Source organism: Nycticebus coucang, chromosome 1 (genome assembly GCF_027406575.1).
Source record: "Nycticebus coucang isolate mNycCou1 chromosome 1, mNycCou1.pri, whole genome shotgun sequence".
Taxonomy (NCBI): Eukaryota; Metazoa; Chordata; class Mammalia; order Primates; family Lorisidae; genus Nycticebus; species Nycticebus coucang.
In genome coordinates this window covers 22,990,394-23,014,162 of record NC_069780.1, presented here as the reverse complement: position 1 = coordinate 23,014,162, position 23,769 = coordinate 22,990,394, and the positions used below count along the sequence as shown (strand labels likewise).

Below are 23,769 nucleotides of genomic sequence, written 5' to 3'. Positions count from 1 at the left end.
CATAGCACTCTGGGATACTGAGGTAGGAGGATTGCTTGAGGCCAGGAGTTAAGAGACTAGTCTGATCACATAGCGAGGCCCTGTCTCTACAAAAACCGGAAAAATTTGCTGGGTGTGGTGGTGTGTGCCTGTAGTCCAGTACTCAGGAGGCTGATGCAGTAGAATCACCTGCATCCAGGAGTTTGAGGTTATAATGAACTATGATGATGTCACTGTACTCCAGCTGAGGCAACAGAATGACATCCTATCTTAATCAAAAAGAAGAAAAAAAAAATCAGTTGCTTTCAACACAAAGATCAATAAGGATAAATAAAGATAAGATGCTAAAAGAGAATAAGGTAAAGATAAAAAATAATAGCTAAAATTATGAAGAAATAAAATGGAGAAAATAAATGGGAAAAATGATTCACCAAATTGAATACAAAAACTGAGGGACATTTAAAAAAAGGAGTGCATTATGGAAGTTTACATCAGGAACTAGTAAACCTTTACTGTAAGAGGCCAGACACTAAATGTTTTAGGCTTTGTGGGCAAGATGATCTCTGTTACAACTACTCAACTTTGCCCCTGCAGTGAGAAAGTAAGCAGAGAACACAAAGCAATTAGAGTGTAAAACGTTATCAAAACAGGCACTGCCTTAAAGCTACTTTGCTGGCCCCTGATCTAGATTATCATTCCCTTCTTGGTTCTTCTGTCCCCTAAATTAGCCCAGACTTGGCCTTCTATGTTGTTAGAGAATTAACGTCCACTGGATTCAACAGTCTCACTTTTAGCCTAACAACTTCACCTCCTGTCTAACAGTGCCAGAAAGCTCAGTGTTAACACAATATGAAACCCTTACCTTCAGCATAAGCTGAGCCATTTCTTTGAGTTTTTCAGCGGTATAATATTGGCGATGTAATAAAGGATGATTGGCCATTTTTCTCAGCTGCATCATGACGTTACACATCTCTGTGTTTTTTTCTATGATCCAAAGAGTACACATTTAAGAAAAAAAATTAAGCTGATAGCTATGCGTTGAAATATCTATCTCAACTGGAAGTGTCAAATCCCAACTAACTTTTAAAAATAAGCAAATCTATGACTAAACAAAACACAGCTCTAGTAAAGACTATTCTCCACATGAAACTGGGAAACTCAGATTATACCCAGGTTGTTGATGGATTTCTTCAATCTGTTGAAAAGACCCAAATAAAGCTGCTCCTGCTTCTCTGACATTACACACAACTCAATTTGATCCTTCTTGGGGGGCAACTGTTTGAGAACCTGAAGAAAAAAAACAGTTTAAGATGGTCACTCTAATAAAGAAAACAGAAGTTTTAGAAACAACCATAATCAAAATATACAAATACGAGTTACCTCTTCTTTCACTCTTCTGAGAATAAATGGCTTTATAATTTGTTTTGCATGTGCTATTCTCTCCTTTTCATATATGCTTTGCTCATCTGCTGATTTCTACACAAAATAAAAACAAACAATTCTTTTTAGAAATTATACATTTAAATTAACACAATAAAAACTTGGTGCCCATAGCTCAGTGGTTAGGGCACTGGCCACATACACCAGGACTGGTGGGTTTGAACCTGGCCCGGGAACTAAACAACAATGACAACTACAAAAAAAAAAAAAAAAAAATAGTCGGCCGTTGTGGTGGGCACCTGTACTCCTAGCTACTTGGGAGGCTGAGGCAAGAGAATTGCTTAAGTCCAAGAGTTTGAGTTTGCTGTGAGCAGTGATGCCATGGCACTCTACCAAGGGTGACATAGTGAGACTCGGTCTTAAATAAATGATCACAATAAAAATATTACACAACATGAAACCATCCCTCACTAGAAACTTGAGTTACTTTCCATAGAAACTCAATTCATTCCAGGTAGGATTTCACACTTAAATTCTACACTGATCTACTTTTTGCCGCTCCACATGTACTCTGAAGTTCTATGGTATGTAATCATGTGCTTTGCTGAGGCAATGGATTTGAACTGTATTAGGCTGGTGTTCAGAAGTCACCAACTGGTAAGTCATTAACTGCCTAGATAAGTCCTATAAAATAAAAATATGTGTAAAAGTGTACGTAACATGGCAAGGTAGGGGAGGATAGAAAATTCGTTTTCTGGAAAATGGACGCAAAAGAAATCTTGTATAGTTTGATGCAAATTGTGTGGTCTATAAAACTGGAGGATATGCATAGTCAAAACTGGTGATTTTGGAGAAATGAAAAGTGGAATTTTATTCTAAGATGTGAAACAGTTCTCCATATCATATAAACTAAAGCTAGAAAAGTAGTTCATAAAATCTGCAAGGCCATTTCAAGAACTGGACATTAAGTGGGAGAAAGTTCACTAGTAAATATAAAAAAAAGGCAGATATTTTGCTGTGGAAGAATATTGTAGGAAATGCCTGCAGGCTTGGCACCCCTAGCACAGTGGTTACGGCACCAGCCACACATACCGAGGCTGGTGGGTTCAAACCCGGCCCGAGCCATCTAAAACAACAATGACAACCGCAACAAAAAATAGCTGGGTATTGTGGCGGGCGCTTGTAGTCCCAGCTACTTGGGAGGCTGAAGCAAGAGAAATCACGTAAGCCCAAGAGTTTGAGGTTGCTGTGAGCTGTGATGCCACAGGCACTCTAGTAAGGCTGAAATACTGGGATGGATGGAAGGAGAAAGAAAGGAGAGAGAGGGAGAGAAAGGAGAGAGAGAGAAAGAAGAAAATTCCTACAATGTGTGATTTGGGAGGGAGCCAATAATCTGTGTAAACATTGTTGTAATGGAAAAGTTGGGAGTACTTGACGACTATACCTTTTCCTAAGTAACAAAGGAGGAAATTAACCAAACTTTTCTTCTAAAGATGATTTCTTTACTGGAGATGTCAGAAATTGTTGCTCTTTTATTTGTGGACTTTTATTTCCAAATATATTTCCCAATATAGGCATTTTCTGGATATTCTAGCTTTGTTCACTTTTATAGTTTAACTCACAAAGAAATGCTAGTAATGTACCCGTTCAGTTTAGACAAAGATGCAATGATCAAATTTTCCTCATGTATTATATATCTGAGTTCTCCAACAATTTAACATTATCATTCTTCAAAAAGTTAGGATATTGAACCTGGGCATGGTGGCTCACAACTGTAAACCTTACACTTTGGGTGACTGAGTTGAGTGGATTACCTGAGCTCAAAAGTTTGAGACCAGCGTGAGCAAGAGCAAGACCTTGTCTCTACTAAAAATAGAAAAATTAGCCAGGCGTTGTGGCAGGCACCTGTAGCTCCAGCAACTTGGGAGGGAGGCAAGAACTCTTAAGCTCAAGAGTTTGAAGCTGCTATGAGCTATGACATCTCAGTACTCTAGGAAAGAGGGGGGAAAAAAAAAAAAGGATACTAAAAATCCAAAACTTTTGGAAACAAATCATAGAATTCATTAATTTTTTTCTACAATGTTTTTGGCTAGTTTCTGATTCTGAACTGATCCAAATCTAAGAATATCACCTACTTCACTTAAACTTCCTTCATAACACATATGCACTATGAAAACAACAAAGGAAACACAGGAGAAAACTGACCCAGGTAATTTCTCCTAAATCAGATATTTAGGAGAAAATATGCACTTATGCTTACCGTTTTAGAAGAAAACATTCTTCGTATTTCACTGGTGCTACTACTAAACATGTGTGGCATAACAAAATTCAACAGCGACATGAGTTCTAACAGATTATTCTGTACTGGTGTGCCTGTGAGCAGCAAACGGTTACTTGCCTATAAATTAAGGATAATATTTAGATTAGTTTTTTTAAGCCACTCCCCTCTCGTCATGTCTACCCTCTCCAGTAACGAGTAAAGGAAGGAAAGGGAGATAAAAATTAAAACGATTATTAATAATTTTACATTCTATGATGAAAGATTAGTAATTTAGACAAGTGATGGCTGCTATTATCATACCCCGTACTTAAGGTGGAACATAAAAACCACTGCTCTTATTTTACTTGTGTCCTCATCACTCTTCATGAGGTTATGAAAGAAGATCAACTATATTTGATAGTTGTAAAGCTTATCATATAGAACAGATAAATTGTGGCTTATCAACTATGAGTTAATAATAGTTTATAAATTTTTTAAAGGACTGTTTAAAAAACAAAATATGTGGCAGAGGCCATGTGGCCTGTGAAGCATGACATATTTACAATCTGGCCCTTTACAGAAGAAACTTTCTGACACCTGATACAGAGTACTATATAAAGTACATAATCGAAATCTTTTTCAAAACTGGGAAAAATTTGCAGAAGACTCTTACATTAATTGTCATAAGGTGCTGGTATCGGATGGAGCCCATATTCTTCAGCATATGGCCCTCATCAAAAATTGCATAATTAAGTTTCAGCCGTCGAAACAGACTACGGTCATCTGAACTGCTAATTGCACAGTTATACCTGTTACCGAAAGAAAAAAAAAACCTCTAATGTTGTATCTTTAAGAGCTTGGAAGCTAGTGAGATCTATACTATAAAATTATTTTTATTTATATAATTCTACCAGCCAGTTTCTAAAGGACAGCCCTAGATGCAGTTGCTACTCAAATAAATACTAATATATTTATATCTAATAATTATTTATGCATAAGTACATCAATACAAAAGCTTCAATATGTAATTTAAAGGAAATTTATATATAATTAGACAACTTCTATCTATCTGGAAAGAGGCCAATGTGGGCATAATTTATAAGTACTCGTCCATTGTCATATACTTGCTCCATGAACTGTAATTTTTTAAGAAGCAAAAAAACAACATGGAGCTACATGTTTCTCTTTAAAACAGAATGTATTTTAATAACTAGTAGAGTAGATCCAAAAAAAAAAAAAAAATAGTGAATAGCTATCAGTTCAAGATGGAATCCAGTCTAGGCATGGTGGCTCATGCCTATAATCCCAGCACTCCGGGAGGCCAAGGTGGGAGGATTGCCTGAGCTCATAGGTTTGAGACCAGCCTGAGCAAAAGCAAGACCCAGTCTTTAAAAACAGCTAGGCATTGTGGTGGGTGCCTGTGTCCCAGCTACTCGAGAGCTGAGATAAGAGGATCGCTTGAGCCCAAGAGTTGGAGGTTGCTGTGAGCTGGGATGCCATAGCATTCTACTGATGCTGACTCTGTCTGTGATAAAAACATAATTGTTGACTCTGTCTCAAAATTTTGACTCCATCTCAAAAAAAGAAAGAAGCCAGTAGTGAGAAAACATGTAATATCTTAACCAGGGGTCCTCAAACTTTTTAAACAGGGGGCCAGTTCACTGTCCTTCAGATTGCTGGAGGGCCGGACTATAGTTTAAAAAAAAAAAAAAAACTATGAACAAATTCCTGTGCACACTGCACATATCTTATTTTGAAGGAAAAAAACAAAATAGGAACAAATACAATCACACTGCCTCATGTGGCCTGTGGGCTGTAGTTTGAGGACCCCTGACAAGAGTTTTAAATAACTTATATAATAATCACAACACAAGAACAGTAAGTTCTCTGCCAGAACATATTTACGTCAAACAATTACTACCATGTAATGGTCATTTTTTTCAAAGTTAAACTTTTTTTTGATAAATATATTTGCATTATGATTTTCTTTTATTTAATTTTTTTTTTTGGAGACAGTCTCTCTCTTTTTTTTTTTTTCCTGTTGAAGTTTTTGGCCGGGGCCGGGTTTGAACCCACCACCTCTGGTATATGGGGCCGGCACCCTACTCCTTGAGCCACAGGTGCCACCCCAAAGTTAAATTTTTCATACTTTTTTGTCCTAACTCAAATTTTCTCACTGAGTGAGATTTCACTGTAATTATTATTAGTACTTGAAAGTGAAAAACACAAATCATTTTGTTGGGTATCTCAAAGTTTATGTTAAGCTTAGAGTCTTATTATAAGATTATGCTTTCCATTAAGTGAATGAAACCTTTTTTATAACCACCATTAGTAAGCTGATGCACACAAAACCACCCTATATTGGTGTCAAACTAAAAACTGACTGAATCCTCAACCTAAGTCATTCCATTACCTTTCCTGTACTGTTCCCAGCATAAACTTTCCTACATATTACTATTTCAAAATACTTTTTTAAAAATGCGGGAGTTGCACAAATCCCCTGCCAAAATATCTCAGTACTTACGTGGTGACAATTACATTGTAATCTTCGTATCTACTATGAATGTTGAATCGAATTTGTTTACGTTCTTCTTGAGAACCTACGATTTAAAAATAAAACATACATTTTTATTATATTCATTGTATTTTACTATATTTTAAGAAGTTCCCAATGTTAAAAGCAGAATTATATACACTCACCATAGTAACAGAGCACCTTTAAAGTGGGGCACCATAAATTAACTTCCCTTAACCAGTTATCTATGACACAAAAGAGAGATTATTTGCATCTACTACCATAGGATATACTCATGCAGTTAAACAAACATTACAAAGCACGACAAGTTCTGTTCAGAAATTTTTATAAAATAAAGCAACAATTTTGTTTTTATCACAGACCCTTCACAGTAATTATCCTTTGTGGGGCAGGTGAGGTGGCTCATGCCTATTAGCCTAGCACTCTGGGAGCCAAGGCCTGAAGGTGGATTGCTTGAGCTCAAGATTTCAAGATCAGTCTGAGCAAGAGTAAGACCCTGTCTCTAGTAAAAACAGAAAAACTGGCTCAGCGTCATGGTGGGCACCTATAGTCCCAGCTACTCAGGAGGCTGAGGCATGAGGATTGCTTGGGCCCAAGAATTTGAGGTTGCAGTGAGCTATGATGACACCACAGTATCTACCCAGGAAGACAGAGTGAGACTCTGTCTGGAAAACATAAAAACAGTGTAAGTCACAGCCACAAGAGTGATGAGAGTGAACGTGTTTGCTTCAGATGTGTACATCACAGAGAAAGAAATCTTTCAAATCAATAATCTAAGGTGTCATTTCAAGAACCTAGAAAACTAAGCAGCTAAATAAAGAAAAATGCAAACATGAAAATGGGCATAATCCATGCAAGAGCAAAACTCCCTGGAATTGAAAATAGAAAAAAATAGGAAAAAAAAATCTATGTAGTAAAGAATCGTTTCTCTGAAAAAGTCACTTATAGGGTCAAAGTTATTATAAGTTTCAGATAAAACAAAGAAGGGACAAATTACCAATGTCAGGAATAAAATAGATATCACCAAAAAAAAAACAAAACATAAAAACAGTACATTATCCTTTATGACTAAAACCATCTCGAGGTTTTGATGAGGCTTCAAAACGAAGGGCCTAGGACCAACTACTAAATTTACAGGCGATTAACTTCCAATTTTCTCATGTATAAATACTTTCCTCCTCTAACTTTCACATCCAATAAACTGAGAAAAAAATGGGGCAGTAATTTGAGTAGAAATTAATTATATATTTTCTGATACAATAAATGTTTGCTCCATTATAAAATTAAAAGTACTAAAATAAACGATCCTATCCATAAATGATCTATAACAGTTTAATAACTGAATAACTGACTTACATTTGAGTTTTCTTTTAAATGATGGGCAATACAAACACACACATGTATATACACAAGGGAGAAAAGTATTAATATAAGGAGATGATAAAAAAGTAGCATTCATCTCCACAAGCACAAGAAATCATGACCACCACCCACAAACATCCCTATGCATTCTCTTCTGCCTATATAAAATACTATCAAGTCTAATACAGTATTACAAACCTATGGTGGAGGCTGGAACAACGATCAAATGAGGACCATTATTACCCTGTTGATAGAGGTATGCCAGAAATGCAATGGCTTGAATAGTTTTTCCGAGGCCCTAAAATTAAAAGTTTAAAAGATAGTACATGAAATTTAAAAATAAACAGAGAACAAATAAATATCTGAAAATACAAAGAGAAACAGAACATTTCTGTGCTGTACTCAATTTTTGATTTTCCATAATACAATTCTAAGAAAATTCCTACTATGATCTTGTCCAAATGCTGCTATAATTTACGCATGATAGATAGATCTTAATGGCTAAATTCATTCATAACATAGAAATATGGAAGATTTTGTGCACTGCATAGAAAGAATATAACTTTGGTTATTTCTTATATATAGCCAACATTTACTATGTACTGGACGTACAGAAGATCATGTCCCTGACGAAGCAGAGGTAAACATAACCTACTCTATCATCCAGCAATTTCACTCTTAGGAATATGATCAAGAGATAAGAGAGCACATGTCCACAAAGGACTTAAGTAAGAATGTTCATAATTTTATTTCAGTAGTCAAACATTAGAATTAACCTAAGTAGCCGTCAACAGAAGAATGGATAAACAAATGCAGAATATTTATATACTGCATTACTATCATACAGCAGGCCAACAAAGAACATGAAATACTGATAATACGTGTTAGATCCCAGATGAATCTCAGTAACATATGTTCCACCAAATGAACAACATTGTCTATACCATATAAAATCAGAAAAAATTAGTCTATGATGTCAGAACAGTGGTGGTGGTAATGAAAACACAAAGGGGGGATATTCTGGGATGATGGAAACGTTGCCACATTTGGTGGGTACATATATGTAAAAAGTCACTAAGTTGTACATTTGTGCATTTTACTGCAAGTAAATTACACATCAAAAAATACTGGTTTTATGACTACTAAGGATGGTTAGCTCCAAAGAGGAACTAAACATCACCCAGCTGTAATGGAATGAATTGTGTGTTCTCCCCTGCCTGTGTCTTAATCCCTAATATGACTGCATTTCAAGACAGGGCTTGTATATTAGGCATGGTGGCTCGTCCTAATAATCCCAGTACTTTGGGAGGCCAAAGTAGAAAGACTGCTTGTGCCCAGGAGTTATAGACCACCGTTGGCAACATAGTGAGATCTTGTCTCCACAAAAAATAAAAACATGAGCTGGATATGGTGATGCTCAACTACTTGGGAGGCCAGGGCAGAAGTGCTTGAGTCCAGAAGTTTGAGGTTACAATGAGCAATGATCACACCACTGGGTACGACAGAAAGACTCTGTCTCAAAAAAAAAAAAAAAAAAGAAAAGCGAAAGATGGTTTTAAGAAGGAAATTGAGATTAAATAAGATCACCAGGGTGGGGTCCTAAGCCAGTATGACCAGTGTCATTGTAAGAAGAGATACACACATACACACCCACACACACCCCCAACCCCAAAGGCCATGTGAGGACATGAAGAAAAATAGTTGCCTTCAAGCCAAAGAAAGAGGCCTTGGCCAGGCACAGTGGCTCACATCCGTCATCTTAGCACTCTAAGAGGCTGAGGCAGGTAGATTGCTTGAGCTCACAGAGTTAAGACTGGCCTGACCAAGAGTGAGACCCTGTTTCTAAAAAATAGCCAGGTGTTGTGAAAGGCGCCTGTAATTCCAGCTACTAGGGAGGCTGAGGCAAGAAGATCACTTGAGCGCAAGACGAGTTTGAGGTTGCTGTGAGCTAGGAGCCACCGCATTCTACTGAGGGTGACAAAGTAAGACTATCTCAAAAAAAAAAAAAAAGAGGCCTCAGGGAGTAATACAACCTGATAATACCTCAATCTTAGACTTTGTGCCTCTCCATTTGAGAAAATTAAGTTTGGTTAAGGCAGTCATTCTGTGCCATTTTAGTATGGCATCTCTATTAATTAAGCCAACTTAAAAATATTGTGCTTTACAGAATATAAAAATAATTTAACATAAGACATACTTCACTTAATACCAAAACAATCTTACGATATAGAAATTATCTGAATTTTATTAACATTACTCCTGAGAGATTAAGCCACCTGGCAAGGATCTGACAGTCCACGAAAGGTGAACCTGGGACCCAAACCCCATGTTTGCTTTCCAAGCTACACAGTTATACAGCTATAATGCTAGAATTGCAGTGCTACGTGTTCTATATGTAATTTCTATAGGTATTTTGAAATCCTATATATGAGATTCACTTTTCGATTAGGCCAGGGCCTCGTCCACCCATCAAAGCACTTTTTCTAGGACGAGTTTGTGAAGTTAATTGTCAGATGATAGCTCTGATAGTCACTCCAGAAAGAGTTCCAAAATGGCTTTGAAGTGTTAGGCACTGGTGTCAGTTCATAGCTTCCCAGGGAGAGTACTTTGAAGGTGACCGTAGTGATATTCAGCAATGAGGTATGTAGCACTTCTTCTAGGGTTCTACACTTCTGAGTTCACTAGCTTACTTGCCTGACCTTAGCTCATTATATGTTTGCCAGTGTTACGATTACTTTCCTAGAAGTTAATTAGTAAACAAGTATTGTATCTTTGCTAATTTTTATTTTTGGAATTTGATAAAGTATAATATATATATATTAAATATTTTCTGTATTCAACATAACTCATTGTGAATATACACTTTTTAAAAGTATACATTTTTATTTTAATATTCACTTTTTAAAAGTCTAGCTGAAGATAACATTAGATTAAAGGTCAAGTTTCTACATGACAACATCTGGAGTGGCTATAACAAACTTCCTAAACTTGCTTTAAGCAAATGTAATTTGGGAAAGAAGAAATCAGAGAGATCTCTAATAAAAATAAAATGACTGAGGCTTGCTTGGTAGCACAGTGATTACAGCCCAGCCACATACACCGAGGCTGGCAGATTCGAGCTCAACCCAGACCATCTAAACAACAATGACAACTGCAACAAAATATAACTGGGCTTAAAAAAATAAAGAAATAAAAAAGATAAAAAATAAATAAAATAAAAGACTAAAATGATGTTGCTAATTCACATATATACGTATGAATTTATTTATTGACAAAGTTTGAGATTAAATGAGATCATGAGGTTAAACGAAAATTTAAAAGACAGCTATAGAGGGCAACGCCTGTGGCTCACTGAGAGGGCGCGGGCCCCATATACTGAGGGTGTTGGGTTTAAATCCGGCCTCGGCCAAACTGCAAACAACAACAACAACAACAACAACAACAACACAATAGCCAGTCGTCGTGGTGGGCGCCTGTAGTCCTAGCCACTCGGGAGGTTGAGGCAAGAGAATCACCTAAGCCCAGGAGTTGAAGGTTGCTGTGAGCTGTGACGCCACAGCACTCTACTGAGGGCAACACTCTACTGACTCTGTCTCTTAAATAAAAAAAAAAAAAAAAAAAAAAAGGCAGCTATAGAAAAAAGAACACAGTGTAAAATCACACTTAGTATTACATATATTTACATGCATGTGTACACACATGCACATACATATACTTGCAGAAGAAAATTCTAGAAAGATGGACAACAGGGCGGCGCCTGTGGCTCAGTCGGTAAGGAGCCGGCCCCATATACCGAGGGTGGCGGGTTCAAACCCGGCCCCTGAACTGCAACCAAAAAATAGCCAGGCGTTGTGGTGGGTGCCTGTAGTCCCAGCTACTCAGGAGGCTGAGGCAAGAGAATCGCTTAAGCCCAGGAGTTGGAGGTTGCTGTGAGCTGTGTGACGCCACGGCACTCTACCGAGGGCCATAAAGTGAGACTCTGTCTCTACCAAAAAAAAAAAAAAAAGATAGACAACAAACTTAGTTCCAAGTGGTAGGATCATTGGTGTTTTTAATTTTAACTTTTTTCTTAGTGATTTTTATGTAATATCTAATTTTTAATGCATGAATTTATTACTTTGATAATCAGAAAAACAAATCTATTTTCATTCTGGGGAGGAGTGAGTAGGATAAAACCAACAGGCTTGTGAAAACAGAGCAGATGAGAACACTCAGGTAGAGTTAACCACAGCAAAAAGGAAAAATGTTTTAAGTGACAGCAAGGATACCTGTTAATGACAACTTAAATAACAAATCTTAGAAACAGTACACTTACCATCTCATCTGCCAAAATGCCATTAAGTCCATGTTTATGTACCAATGCCAGCCAATTCAAACCGACCTTCTGATAGGGCTTGAGTGACAAACTGGTAAAGAGAGTTAACAAGTATTATAGGTTAAATTTCTACTAGTTTTCTGACATGAAATTCAGGTTTACAACGCATATAAAAAATGAAATACTTAGGTCCACAACCTTACCTTTGAACTTACTGTTAAGAGTTATGTACACCTACTTCATAAATGAACCCCAAACATAATAATTTTCTTTCTTCTCAAACTTTATTTTGTATTTGTTTATGGCTGTGGCACTAAGAACCAAATATTCCCATATTTGGTCATAAGGTAATGCTACCAAATAAAACTCCATAAATTAGAATATGAATTATTATAACACATTACTAAGCTAATATTAATACCAGACAATTAAAATGTATGGATTTGAGTTTTATCACATTAAGGCATTTAAACTATTAAGAAAAAACCACAAACATAATTTGCAACTTTGGACAGGCTGGTTTAATAAAACATTTTCTGAATGCATGCCAATCACCCCTAATGTCTGTGGGATGTATAATTCTGGAGTGCTCATATATATATTTATGTGTGCACTATGAACAAATGCAAAACTGCTAGACATCAATGAACATTAGTGAGTAGAAAGCAGCATGTAAGTGTCAACAATCTTATTTAATTTGGAAACACATATAAACAAATACCTGGGAATGACTTGTTGGGAGGTTAACCTGGGAACATTACAACGGATAAAAACAAATTTTTTCTAAAAGTTAAAGTGGTTGCCAGGCCTGGCGCCTCATGCCTGTAATCCTAACATTCTGTGAGGCCCAGGCAGGTGGATCGCTTGAGCTTAGGAGTTCAAGACCAGACTGAGCAGGAATGAGACCATGTTTCTACTAAAAATAGAAAAACTAGGTGGGCATTGTGGAGGATACCTGTAGTCCCAGCTACTTGGGAGGCTAAGACATGGGATCGTCTAACCCCAACAGGTTGAGGCTGCTATGAACTATGACAGCACAGCACTCACCAGGATCAGAGTGAGACTCTGTCTCCAAATAAGTAAGATTTAAAAAGTAATAGCAGTTAGTATTTACTGAACACTGATTATATATATACAGACACATGGATATTTTTCAAGTACCACCTCATTTAGCACTGTAAACATCCCATAAAGTATCTATTATCATTTTAACAGATTAAAAAACTGAGGCTGAGTTTACATAGCTACAAAGTGTTATGGCTCAGATTTTAATTTAGGATGTCTATTTCATTCCAAAGCCTATTCTCATATTCACTAGAATAGCACACACTAATGTAAAAACCTAGAAGGCCATGCCTCTCATTCTCCAACTTTAATCCTGTCCTCTTAATTTCCTCACATAACTTCTATGCACAGAGAAAGAGTGTGGACATAGCTATAATATAAGAAATGGTGAGGGTGGCTCCTGTGGCTCAGTGGGCAGGGCGCCGGCCCCATATAACAAGGGTGGCGGGTTCAAACCCAGCCCCAGCCAATCTGCAACAAAAAAAATACGGGCCTTGCAGTGGGCCCCTGTAGTCCCAGCTACTCAGGAGGCTGAGGCAAGTGAATCACCTAAGCCCAAGAGCTAGAGGTTACTGTGAGCTCTGACGCCACGGCACTCTACCAAGGACAATAAAGTGAGACTGTCTCTAAAATAAATAATGTGCATAACATAAAATTTACCATTAAAAAAATGGTGGGTCAAACACTGAAATTAAGACTAATAAAAGGGGATGAAGGAGGAAGGGTTGAACAATGTCCATCTTAAATTAAACTTACAATCTGTTTTTCAACTGGGGTATGCAACGTATAAAACATTTCTCATTTAATTAATCACACAGGTAGAAGAAAAATCAGCAGTATATCAAAGGTCTTTATTGCTCTTTGGCTGGGGTTTTAAAAAGGTCTTTTGGGCTTGTTACCCATAGCTCAGTAACTAGGGCTCCAACCACATATACCAAAGCTGGAGGATTCAAGCCTGGCCCGGCCTGCCAAGCAACAATGACAACTGCAACCAAAAAATGGCCAGGTGTTGTGTTGGGCACCTATAGTCCCCACTATTTGGGTGGCTGAGGCAAATAATCACTTAAGCCCAAGAGTTTGAGGTTGCTGTGAGCTGTGACGTTACAGCACTCTACCAAGGGTGACATAGTGAGACTCTGTCTCAATAAATTAAATAAATACATAAATTTAAAAAAGGTATTAAAAAAAGGTATTTTGGGGCAGCGCCTGTGGCTCAGTGAGTAGGGCGCCGGCCCCATATGCCGAGGGTGGCGGGTTCAAACCCAGCCCCGGCCAAACTGCAACAACAACAAAAAATAGCCGGGTGTTGTGGCAGGCACCTGTAGTCCCAGGTGCTCGGGAGGCTGAGGCAAGAGAATTGCATAAGCCCAAGGGTTAGAGGTTGCTGTGAGCCGCGTGATGCCACGGCACTCTACCCAAGGGCGGTACAGCAAGACTCTGTCTCTACAAAAAAAAAAAAAAAAAGGTATTTTGCCTTCTTAGTCCACTAAGTCTACGCTACTACAAAAGTAATGATAAATAGAACATATTATCATAGTATTGAGTTCTGGATCCAAATTCAAAAGTTATTTTTTCTACTACGGTAGTGGTGAGAGTAAATGCTAACATTGGAATATTTACCACATTCCACAATATGCTATAGGCATCATAAGCATTATTATTTCAATTATAAGGTAGATAACCATCCCCATTTTACAGATGAGAAGTTCACTGGTATTCAGAGAAGTTAAGGAACTTGCCCATAGTCATATAGCTAACCAAATCCTTATCTGTTTCTATAGCAGTAGGATCAGAATCCAATCCATATCTGATCCAGAGCTCAGCCCTTAACCTCTAAACAGCAAAAGTGAAAATTTCTCTCTCTGACTCCCCTCACCCCACAGTCAACACTGAGTTATTATTATTATTCTGTGCTCTTCCCCATGTTTTAGCCATCCTATACATACAAGGTTCATATTTCATGAAAATGTGAACTTAATAAGGAAATTATACAATGAAACTTAATAAGGCAGGCATATCACATCAATTTAAATAAATCCAACAGCCCATGCCATCCAATGTACAACCTATCACAAAGTCAAGAAATAAACAAAAATCACTGAACCTCTTCATCCCAATAAAGGTTGAAAAGAGTCTGCCAAATTCTCACTCTGTATCATATTTTTAAAAGTGATGAGAAAAATTTAAAAAGATCTTTTACAGAGAAATTTCTTGTGTGAAATTTCAGAACATTAAGCAGCTCTATTACATGGAAATAGGTTTTATATTAATGTGTGTATTAGATGTGTCTAAATTACAAGTAGCTTTCTCTTACTAAGTATTACAGTCCTGTCCACTCTAGATTCTTCAGAATGTAACAGGATCAATGAAAACGCAGTTTTGATAGACTCTTTGCACCCAATTCTACCCAATTTATTTATCATGACAAATTTTAGAAACAGGTTCTTTTCTAGCAGGTTCTAATATATAGATGCTATGTAATTATACTTCTCCTTTTATTCTGACACTCTACATTTTCCTAAGAATTTTTATGACTGAATATAAACCCAAACCATCAATTTACTATTAAAAAGATAGAGATTTGGTCAGGTTTTCTGAATTAGTAAAGTGTTTTCGACAGAATATGAAAATATCTCGAAACTGAAGATTTTCTTACCTATTAAGGCAAAAAAGAAAAGAAAAGAAAAGACAAAGATTTAAAGATTTTCTGAGATCATGGAAGTAAAGGAGGCAGCAGGTTATTTTGAAGTTATTTGTTTTGTTAGGAAAAACAAAAGCAAAAAAAAAAAAAAAAAAAAATCCTTCCAGATAGTTACTATGATTTCTTTACAGTATCAAAATTAAATTATGTTTAAATCTCCTGTCAGAGAAGGTAGTTTCAAAATTATTTTCAAAAGTTTAGAAAGGCCTGAAATATAAACAAACAGGAGCACATATAATGTGCTAAAGTTTAAAATGCAGGAATACAGAACTAGACAGATTGGTTTGTAGCAGTACTTACAAAACAGATTAGAGATGCTGAATGACTCAAAGTATAAATTCTACAGGTGTGACATGACTGCAGAAAATACTACCACAACATTAGTTTGTACTCATAGGAGTATCAAACTAAAACATATACATCTTGGCTCGGCACCTGTAGCACAATGGTTACGGCGCCAGCCACATACACCGAGGGTGGCGGGTTTGAAACTGAGCCAGCTAAACAACAATGACAACTGCAACAAAAAACAACCGGGCGTTTTTTTGGGGCACCTGCAGTCCCAACTACTTGGGAGGCTGAGGCAAGAAAATTGCTTAAGCCCAAGAGTTTGAGGTTGCTACAAGCTTTGTTGCCCCGGCATTGTAACAAGGGCAAGATACTGAGACAATGTCTCAAAAATAACATAAAATAAAATAAAATAAAACAAAACATATACATCCTAATACTTTGAGTTAGTAACACCACCTGTGTATTACTGATTTGCACTCACAACATCATCATAGCTCCTGTTTAGGAATAAGACAAGAAACCATACTGTCAAGTTCAGGATGAACAAGATCAGAAGAACCTTGGCAGACGTAACCCAGAAAAGACAGGATGCACATGATTAAATATATTGTATTCTGAACATGTGCAAACTCTTTTCAGCTAAAACAGATTAAAGATAACTTTTAGATTAATTGATAAAACTTTAGAGAAAGTTCTGTCTATAGTACAGAACAAAACAGGAATGATATTGTGAGTTTGTTTTCCCCTTTTCCCTTACTGTATTACATTTTAACTTTAGGTAATTTTAATTTTGACATTTTTAAATTAAAGATTATGGATACAATAGTTTAAGTATACATCAGACATTTTATTTTTCCTTGCAAAGACATTATTCTTAAGGAGTTCCGAAATGTCTGTATTTTTAAAGGCAAGTTTTCTTCTGTTATAAGCCACATTGATTTGTAATAGAAAACTAAATAGTTAACATTTATTTTGCTTCAAAGTAAACTCTGCTAGAAAGATTTGTTCCATTAACGGAAAGATGCATGACTGGTTATTCACCCAGATAGTCTAATATTTTTCTCTGTGCTAATAAATTCTTTCCCAAGGCAAGGCAACAATTTTAAATGTCTACCAGCTAAGGATCCACAATGCCTGGTTAGTACACCAAGTAAAAATTGCTTGAGCAACTCTTACCTGGCTGAATAAAAACCAAAACAAATTCCACTCCCTAAAAGCGCACTTAAACAAACTCTAAAGAGGCTATCCATGGACGTTTTAGAAGTTGTATTTTGGATCAGATGCAACGAGCACTTCAAAAAAAAATTTTTTTTCCTCATCTATTAAATATTTCATTAAAAATAATCTTCAGTCTAATGGAAAGGACAGTTTATTACCTGGTCATACTATTTCCAAGTAACAGATCTTTGTGAATGTGGGTTTAAGAGAAAAAAATTTTAAAGTGATGCAATAAAGATTTGATTTTTAAAAATCCAAATTATGATAAAGTAGACTCAACTGGGTAAGTCTTGTAGAGTGAAGAACTCCCCACATCCATTGCTGGAGAACAAGAAGCAGCAGCTCCAACTACAATTTTAGGAGATGAAATTGCTGATATAGTTCTTTCTATGCAACACAGAAAAGAGCTTCTTGTGGGAACTGCATCACGTTTCCCTACACCATCCCATAGCACCCTAGAAGGGCACAGAAAAGATTGTAGCTTACTATTAAAGGCCAGTAACCAGATCTTGCTTTTTATAATAACTTGATTTTTAATAATTAACCAATGATCAGCAAATATGCTTTGATCATTAACTTAAAAAAAAGTCAAAGTAAATGAATTAACTATGGTAATTAATTTTAATGAGCTCCTATTGCTAATTTTATTAAAGTACCTATTAGAAATATTCAGAACAGACATAACTCATTTTTAAAGCTGCATAACATTGCGAAGTATGGATATACCATAATTCATTCCAGTCATTCACTGATTTCAGTAACTTGAATTTCCATGTTTTTGCCACTACAAATAACACCATAATATTAATAATTTTATGTATTTTTTTAAAAAGGAAGATTTCTGAATAGTTTGTGTCTGCAAACTACTTAAAAACAAACACACTTTTAAAGGAAGTTCAAAACAATTTCCTCCACCCCAACCCACTCAACACCATGCAAAAATGTGGGTGTTCACAATTACAAAAATCCATTTTAATATGTACCGGCCACTCGACAATTTTTAGTGTTCATTTTTCACAAGGATTCTGACAAGGCATTTCACTGAGAGTAGCAATTTTGGGGAATATGTATAGTTATATAATTTATTTAATAGAAGTATCTATCCTCTCCCTTTTCTGATGTGTTTCTACCCCAAAAGAATATTTTTAAAATCTGGGCTTTTCAAAGCATTGAAAACATTTCATCACACTGCATTTTGTTTATAATTTAAAAGAAAATGGGCTAAGACAGAAATTTGTACACTAATGAAATTAAAGCAGCTGACATTTTCTGAAGCACTGAATTTATGTATTTGGGGAGCTAAAACCACTGTTCAGTTTTTATCACCGTTCAGTGATTACATATGAAATTACCTGTTATCAAACAAAGACACAAGTTATATAAGATTGTGCGATTTGCCCCCTTTAATTTATAATTTCATGAAAGAATAAAATATCCTAGATTTCAGGGGTGGAGGAAGAAATCCATGAAAAACAATTTATACACCACATATGTGCCTTTATAGAAAAATCTCGGGGTGCTCTTTTAACATTAGCTGCTGTATCACTTTCTAGGCACAATATAGAAATAAGTGCAGATATTTTATACAACTGAGATAAAATAATGAAAAAGAGTATTCAACAATATTACCTTTGGTTTAGAATGGACGGCTGTTCTACGTTCCATCCACTACCATTTCCAGTGAGCATGGTGACTTGTTTGGTCAGTTTATTTGAAATGTCTTCACATTTGTTCATAAGCCTGATAACTACATCCCTTTCTTGGATCAGTGTTTTACAGTTCCATATCAAATCTTCTGATAAGCCATTAGTTTTGGACATCTTTGTGAACTATGACATGAAAAGAACAGTGATTTAACATTTCAGATCAGTAACCAGAAATGCAAACTCAATTTCTTTCTTTATGAGGAAAAAAGGTTTGGTAATTTAAAGTTTTACAAATGAGTTTAATCAAGTGCTACGAGAATCTGATTCTTCATATCCACATTTGAAATCCTGTGTTTCACTTTGAACTTATTCTGTCACTTCAAACTCATTATATAAAAATAAATTATTTTTTTCCTTCTAAAATGTATAATCTCAAACTCTCACCCTGGCAGGTGTGAAACACTAACCAAAAATTGTTCCTATCTCCTATCAAAGTTTTTTTCTTCAAAATCTTAAAGTTACCTTTTTCTATTATCAAAGAGTACCTGCATACCTGATCTTTTGTTTACACTGTCTCTTATGACTATTACATATTAAGATTAATCTTAATGTAATAACTGCATACCTGATCTTTTGTTTACACTGTCTCTTATGACTATTACATATTAAGATTAATCTTCCTTGAACATATTTTCCCGTATTTATCATTTAAGTTTTCAAAACTTTCATCCCTTGATATTTTACCACTATATTATTATTTAGAAAAACAGCACATGAATCAAAAGTTAACTATGACCAATGCAATAATTAGAATAATTAAACTTTAAAAACCAATTTCAATGTATTTGTATAAATGGTTTTGGTGAAAACTCCACATTTGATCTTAGCCAAAAGGCCGAGAAGCGATGGTTTTGGTGAAAACTCAACAGAATGTCCATTTGAAAATGTATTTGAATTTATTTTTCAAAAGGAGACACTGAATATTTCATGTTAAAGCTATACAAGAATTAGAATTTTTCATACAGATAGCTGAAAATATATACCATACGTATTTTCATTGAAAAAGATAAGATAGCCCAATAGTTGTTTGAATAATTTGTTGGGCATAAACAAAAATGCCATAATCCAGAACTGAATATGGAAACTAAAATAAAACCATGTGTTAGGATAATACCACACACAGGATTCAGGCCATCCTATCTAGCATGTTCTTCCAAGTTATAACATGAATCACATTAACAACTCTAGATAATCTCTATGATCATAGTATTTCCAAATTCAGAGGGAAGCTTTAGCAATAGAAATTCAGTACTTCTAGGAAATACTAATTTCATAAAAATGCAGTTCACGACAATACATATTTTCATATTTACCTTGGTAAGATAAAAAATATCTATTCCAAAGCCACGTTATTAATGTGCAGAAGGACATATATATAAGTTATATATATAGGTAAAGAAATAAATATGTACTAAAAAGATTCCTCATGTACGTAATTTAATTACCACTATTAACAAAATCAAGCTGATCTTTAAAAATGAATTTCAAGTTTAGACTCGGTGCTCATAACTCAGTGAGTAAGGCGCCAGCTCTGTCCATTGAGGCTGGTGGGTTTGAACCTGGCGCGGGCCTGCTAAACAACAATGACAATTCCAACCAACAAACAGCCGAGTATTGTGGCAGGCGCGTATAGTTCCAGCTACCTGGGAGGCTGAGGCAAGAGAATCACTTAAGCCCAAGAGTTTGAGGTTGCTGTGAACTGTGATGCCACAGTGCTCTACTGAGGGTGACATCGTGAGATGCTGTCACAAAAAAAAAAAAAAAAAAAAAGAATTTCAAGTTTGAGATATTTTTGTTTTACTTAAAATAATATAGTACTAGTCTTTAACTATTTTCTTTCTTTTTTTTTTTTTTTTGTTGCAGTTTCGCCGGGGCTGGGTTTGAACCCGCCACCCTTGGCATATGGGGCCGGCGCCCTACTCACTGAGCCACAGGCACCGCCCGTCTTTAAATATTTTCAAAAGCTGTGTTATGTAACAGATCATATGGGGGAAATTAGCATATCTGATATGTAATTATCACAGCTTCCTGAAACAAGATTTCTATCATATGTGAAACTTTCTAAAAGATAAAAACAATTAGAAGTCACAAATCTCAAATATACTTATGTACTCAAATTTATAAATTTAAAATTTTATTTTATTTTTATTATTTTTTTGAGACAAGACTCTGTGGCCCAGGCTAGCATGCTGTGGCATCATCAGCCTAGCTCACAGCAACCTCAAACTCATGGGTTCAAATAATCCTCCTGCCTCAGCCTCTTGAGTAGCTGCGACTATAGGCACCAGCCACATGCAGGGCTTATTTTTCTATTTTTATTCTTTTTTTTTTAAGAGATGGAGTCTCATTTTGTCACCTTCGGTAGAGTGCAGTGGCATCACAGCTCACAGCAACCTCCAGCTCTTGGGCTTAGGTGATTCTCTTGCCTCAGCCTTCTGACTAGCTGGGACTACAGGTGCCCACCACAACGCCTGGCTATTTTTTGTTGCAGTTTGGCTGGGGCCGGGTTTGAACCCACCACCCTCAGTATATGGGGCCAGCGCCCTACTCACTGAGGCACAGGTGCCACCCTATTTTTCTATTTTTAGAAGTGACGTGATCTTGCGCCAGGTGTCTTGAGCTCAAGGGATCCTCCTGCCTTGCCCTCCCAGAATGCTAGGGTTATAGGAGTGAGCCAACATACCTAGCCTTCTTTTTGTTTATTAAAAAAACATTTTCCTTCCTTTTATTTATTTTTTGAAAGCATAAACTGATTACGGTCATTTGGAGACACCAAGAAATATATAAAAGGTGGGAATGGCCAATTATTGTTTTGAGAGCTGGGAAATACGGGGATTAAATTAAGCATTAATATTCTGACTTTTGCATATAAGTTAACAACACTCTGAGCAGTACAAGTGGGGAAGTTCCTTCATAGACAGTTGTAACAGCTTTGATTATGGATCTAGGCATGTAGTATCAATAGCTGTTAATTTAACAAAAGAAAAATTCAGATATTACCGTTTTCTGAAGAAAGAACGCATTACTAATTTTGTTTATACATGTGCTGTTTCAATTTTACACACAAAAAAAATCATTTTCAGGGAGGTGCCTGTGGCTCAGTGGGTAGGGCGCTGGCCCCATATACCGAGGGTGGTGGGTTCAAATCTGACCCCAGCCAAACTGCAACAAAAAATAGACGGGCGTTGTGGTGGGCACCTGTAGTCCCAGCTACTCAGGAGGCTGAGGCAAGAGAACTGCCTAAGCCCAGGAGTTGGAGGTTGCTGTGAGCTGTGTGATGCCACACACTATACCTAGGGCGATAAAGTGAGACTGTCTCTATAAAAAGAAAAAAAAAATTTTTTTTCAAAAAATAATAAAGCTAGTTTTTTCTCAAGGGGAAGAAGAGTAAAAAATGTAACTGCTACTTGTGGGATAATTACACAAGAAAACCATCAACATTGTCCCATTATCTCTTCCATTAAAAACTCAAATATCACTCTAAGGATATTTTTCTTTCAAAAACAGCCAGCAACTGAAGTACCCCTCTCTTGCCACAGTGTGTCACTCTTACTGTACAGATATTTTTTAATTTCTACGGGAAAGGGGGAAATTGTTTAAAGGTAGATTTAATTCTCAAATTATTAAATTCCCACTTAAGAGGACAATGTCTTAATCTTATTCATTATTGTAAACACCTGACAGCGACCTACACAATACTCAAAATACATTTATAATTTTTCAATAAAAATTTATCACACTTATGCAAATTAAAGGGGTAAGAACAAATTAAAACAGAGCCTGAAAAATCTTATAAAAAAATTTACCAGAGCCACCCTATCTGGAAGGCAATAACACGCTATCTGGAAGGCAGCTACAATGCTTCATGTGACAAATTTTACAAAAATGACTGAGTAAAACCAAGCAAAAAAGAAAATCTGTAGTCTAGTAGTAGATCAAAGTAGCACAGTGAGGGATATAAAATAGTTTAAATGGTTTAAACCTGAAATACTTAGCTAACAACAGTTAAGAAAAATTGCATCCGCACTGATTAAATGGGAACGAAGTAGATACATATATGAGAAGGTTTTAGGTTGACGTATTCATGAATTATTGGTGAATGAGGTATTGGTCAGCATGAATACACTACTATTCTGATTTATGTAGACAGATGAAAGGTAGTGAGATTTATCATAGACATAATAGCATCCTCTACTTCACCTCCCATAAAAGTAGACAAAAATAGCTGATGAACTGATGCCACCAAATGTGATATTTGGTAACAAAAATTTCAATTTTAACCACATTAACAGAATTGGTTTTTAAACTAATGACATTTTTGGCTTGCTACATTTCTGAAGTCTATTTGATTCAATCATGTGGTTTTCTTACCATGAACATCTACATTAATCACTGCTAATGAGCAGAAAACCTGTAAGTAAAATTATCAAGAAAATGTAAAAATTATTTAAATTTTGACTAAATGAAAATAAGCCCTGAGTATAATGCTGTATATAAATCACTTAACAAATTTTGCTTTAAAAGTCACTGCTAATGTAATTTTCACATTCAAATTACTTTTATAATAAAGATGATGAAATTATACTTATTTAATAATCACTGATGTTAAATTTCATTTTTAGCAAACATCGCAAAATGTGCATGTACACTTGATTCATGGGCTCAGTATGCATTTTTGATAAAATATTTATGAATTTTATCATTCTGTGAAATTAGTTTCAACAATAATCTTAAAGAATTAACTAGATATTTTTAGGCTGTTCTTTTTTTTTTGAGATAGAGTCTATGTCACACTCAATAGAATGCTGTGGCATCACAGCTCACAGCAACCTCAAACTCTTGGGCTTAAGCAATTCTCTTGCCTCAGCCTCCCAAGTAGCTGGGACTACAGGTGCCCGTCACAATGCCTGGCTACATGCTATTCTTAATATATAATACCTTGTAATGTTCATTAAA

General features: G+C 36.0%; 1 protein-coding gene across 4 annotated transcripts in view; it reads right to left on the bottom strand.

The window, feature by feature from the left end:
* SMARCAD1 (SWI/SNF-related, matrix-associated actin-dependent regulator of chromatin, subfamily a, containing DEAD/H box 1) overlaps positions 1-23,769 on the bottom strand; it is a 96,583-nt gene that overhangs the window by 17,955 nt on the left and 54,859 nt on the right. For all 4 annotated transcript variants that reach the window (XM_053608340.1, XM_053608330.1, XM_053608335.1 and 1 more), the window contains 10 exons: positions 18,737-18,936; positions 11,833-11,923; positions 7,716-7,815; positions 6,320-6,379; positions 6,144-6,219; positions 4,293-4,428; positions 3,620-3,757; positions 1,360-1,455; positions 1,149-1,266; positions 842-963 (listed from right to left, as the gene is read on the bottom strand). In XM_053608340.1, coding sequence (XP_053464315.1) covers positions 842-963; positions 1,149-1,266; positions 1,360-1,455; positions 3,620-3,757; positions 4,293-4,428; positions 6,144-6,219; positions 6,320-6,379; positions 7,716-7,815; positions 11,833-11,923; positions 18,737-18,936 — 1,137 coding nt within the window. The remainder of the gene's footprint in view (positions 1-841; positions 964-1,148; positions 1,267-1,359; positions 1,456-3,619; positions 3,758-4,292; positions 4,429-6,143; positions 6,220-6,319; positions 6,380-7,715; positions 7,816-11,832; positions 11,924-18,736; positions 18,937-23,769) is intronic.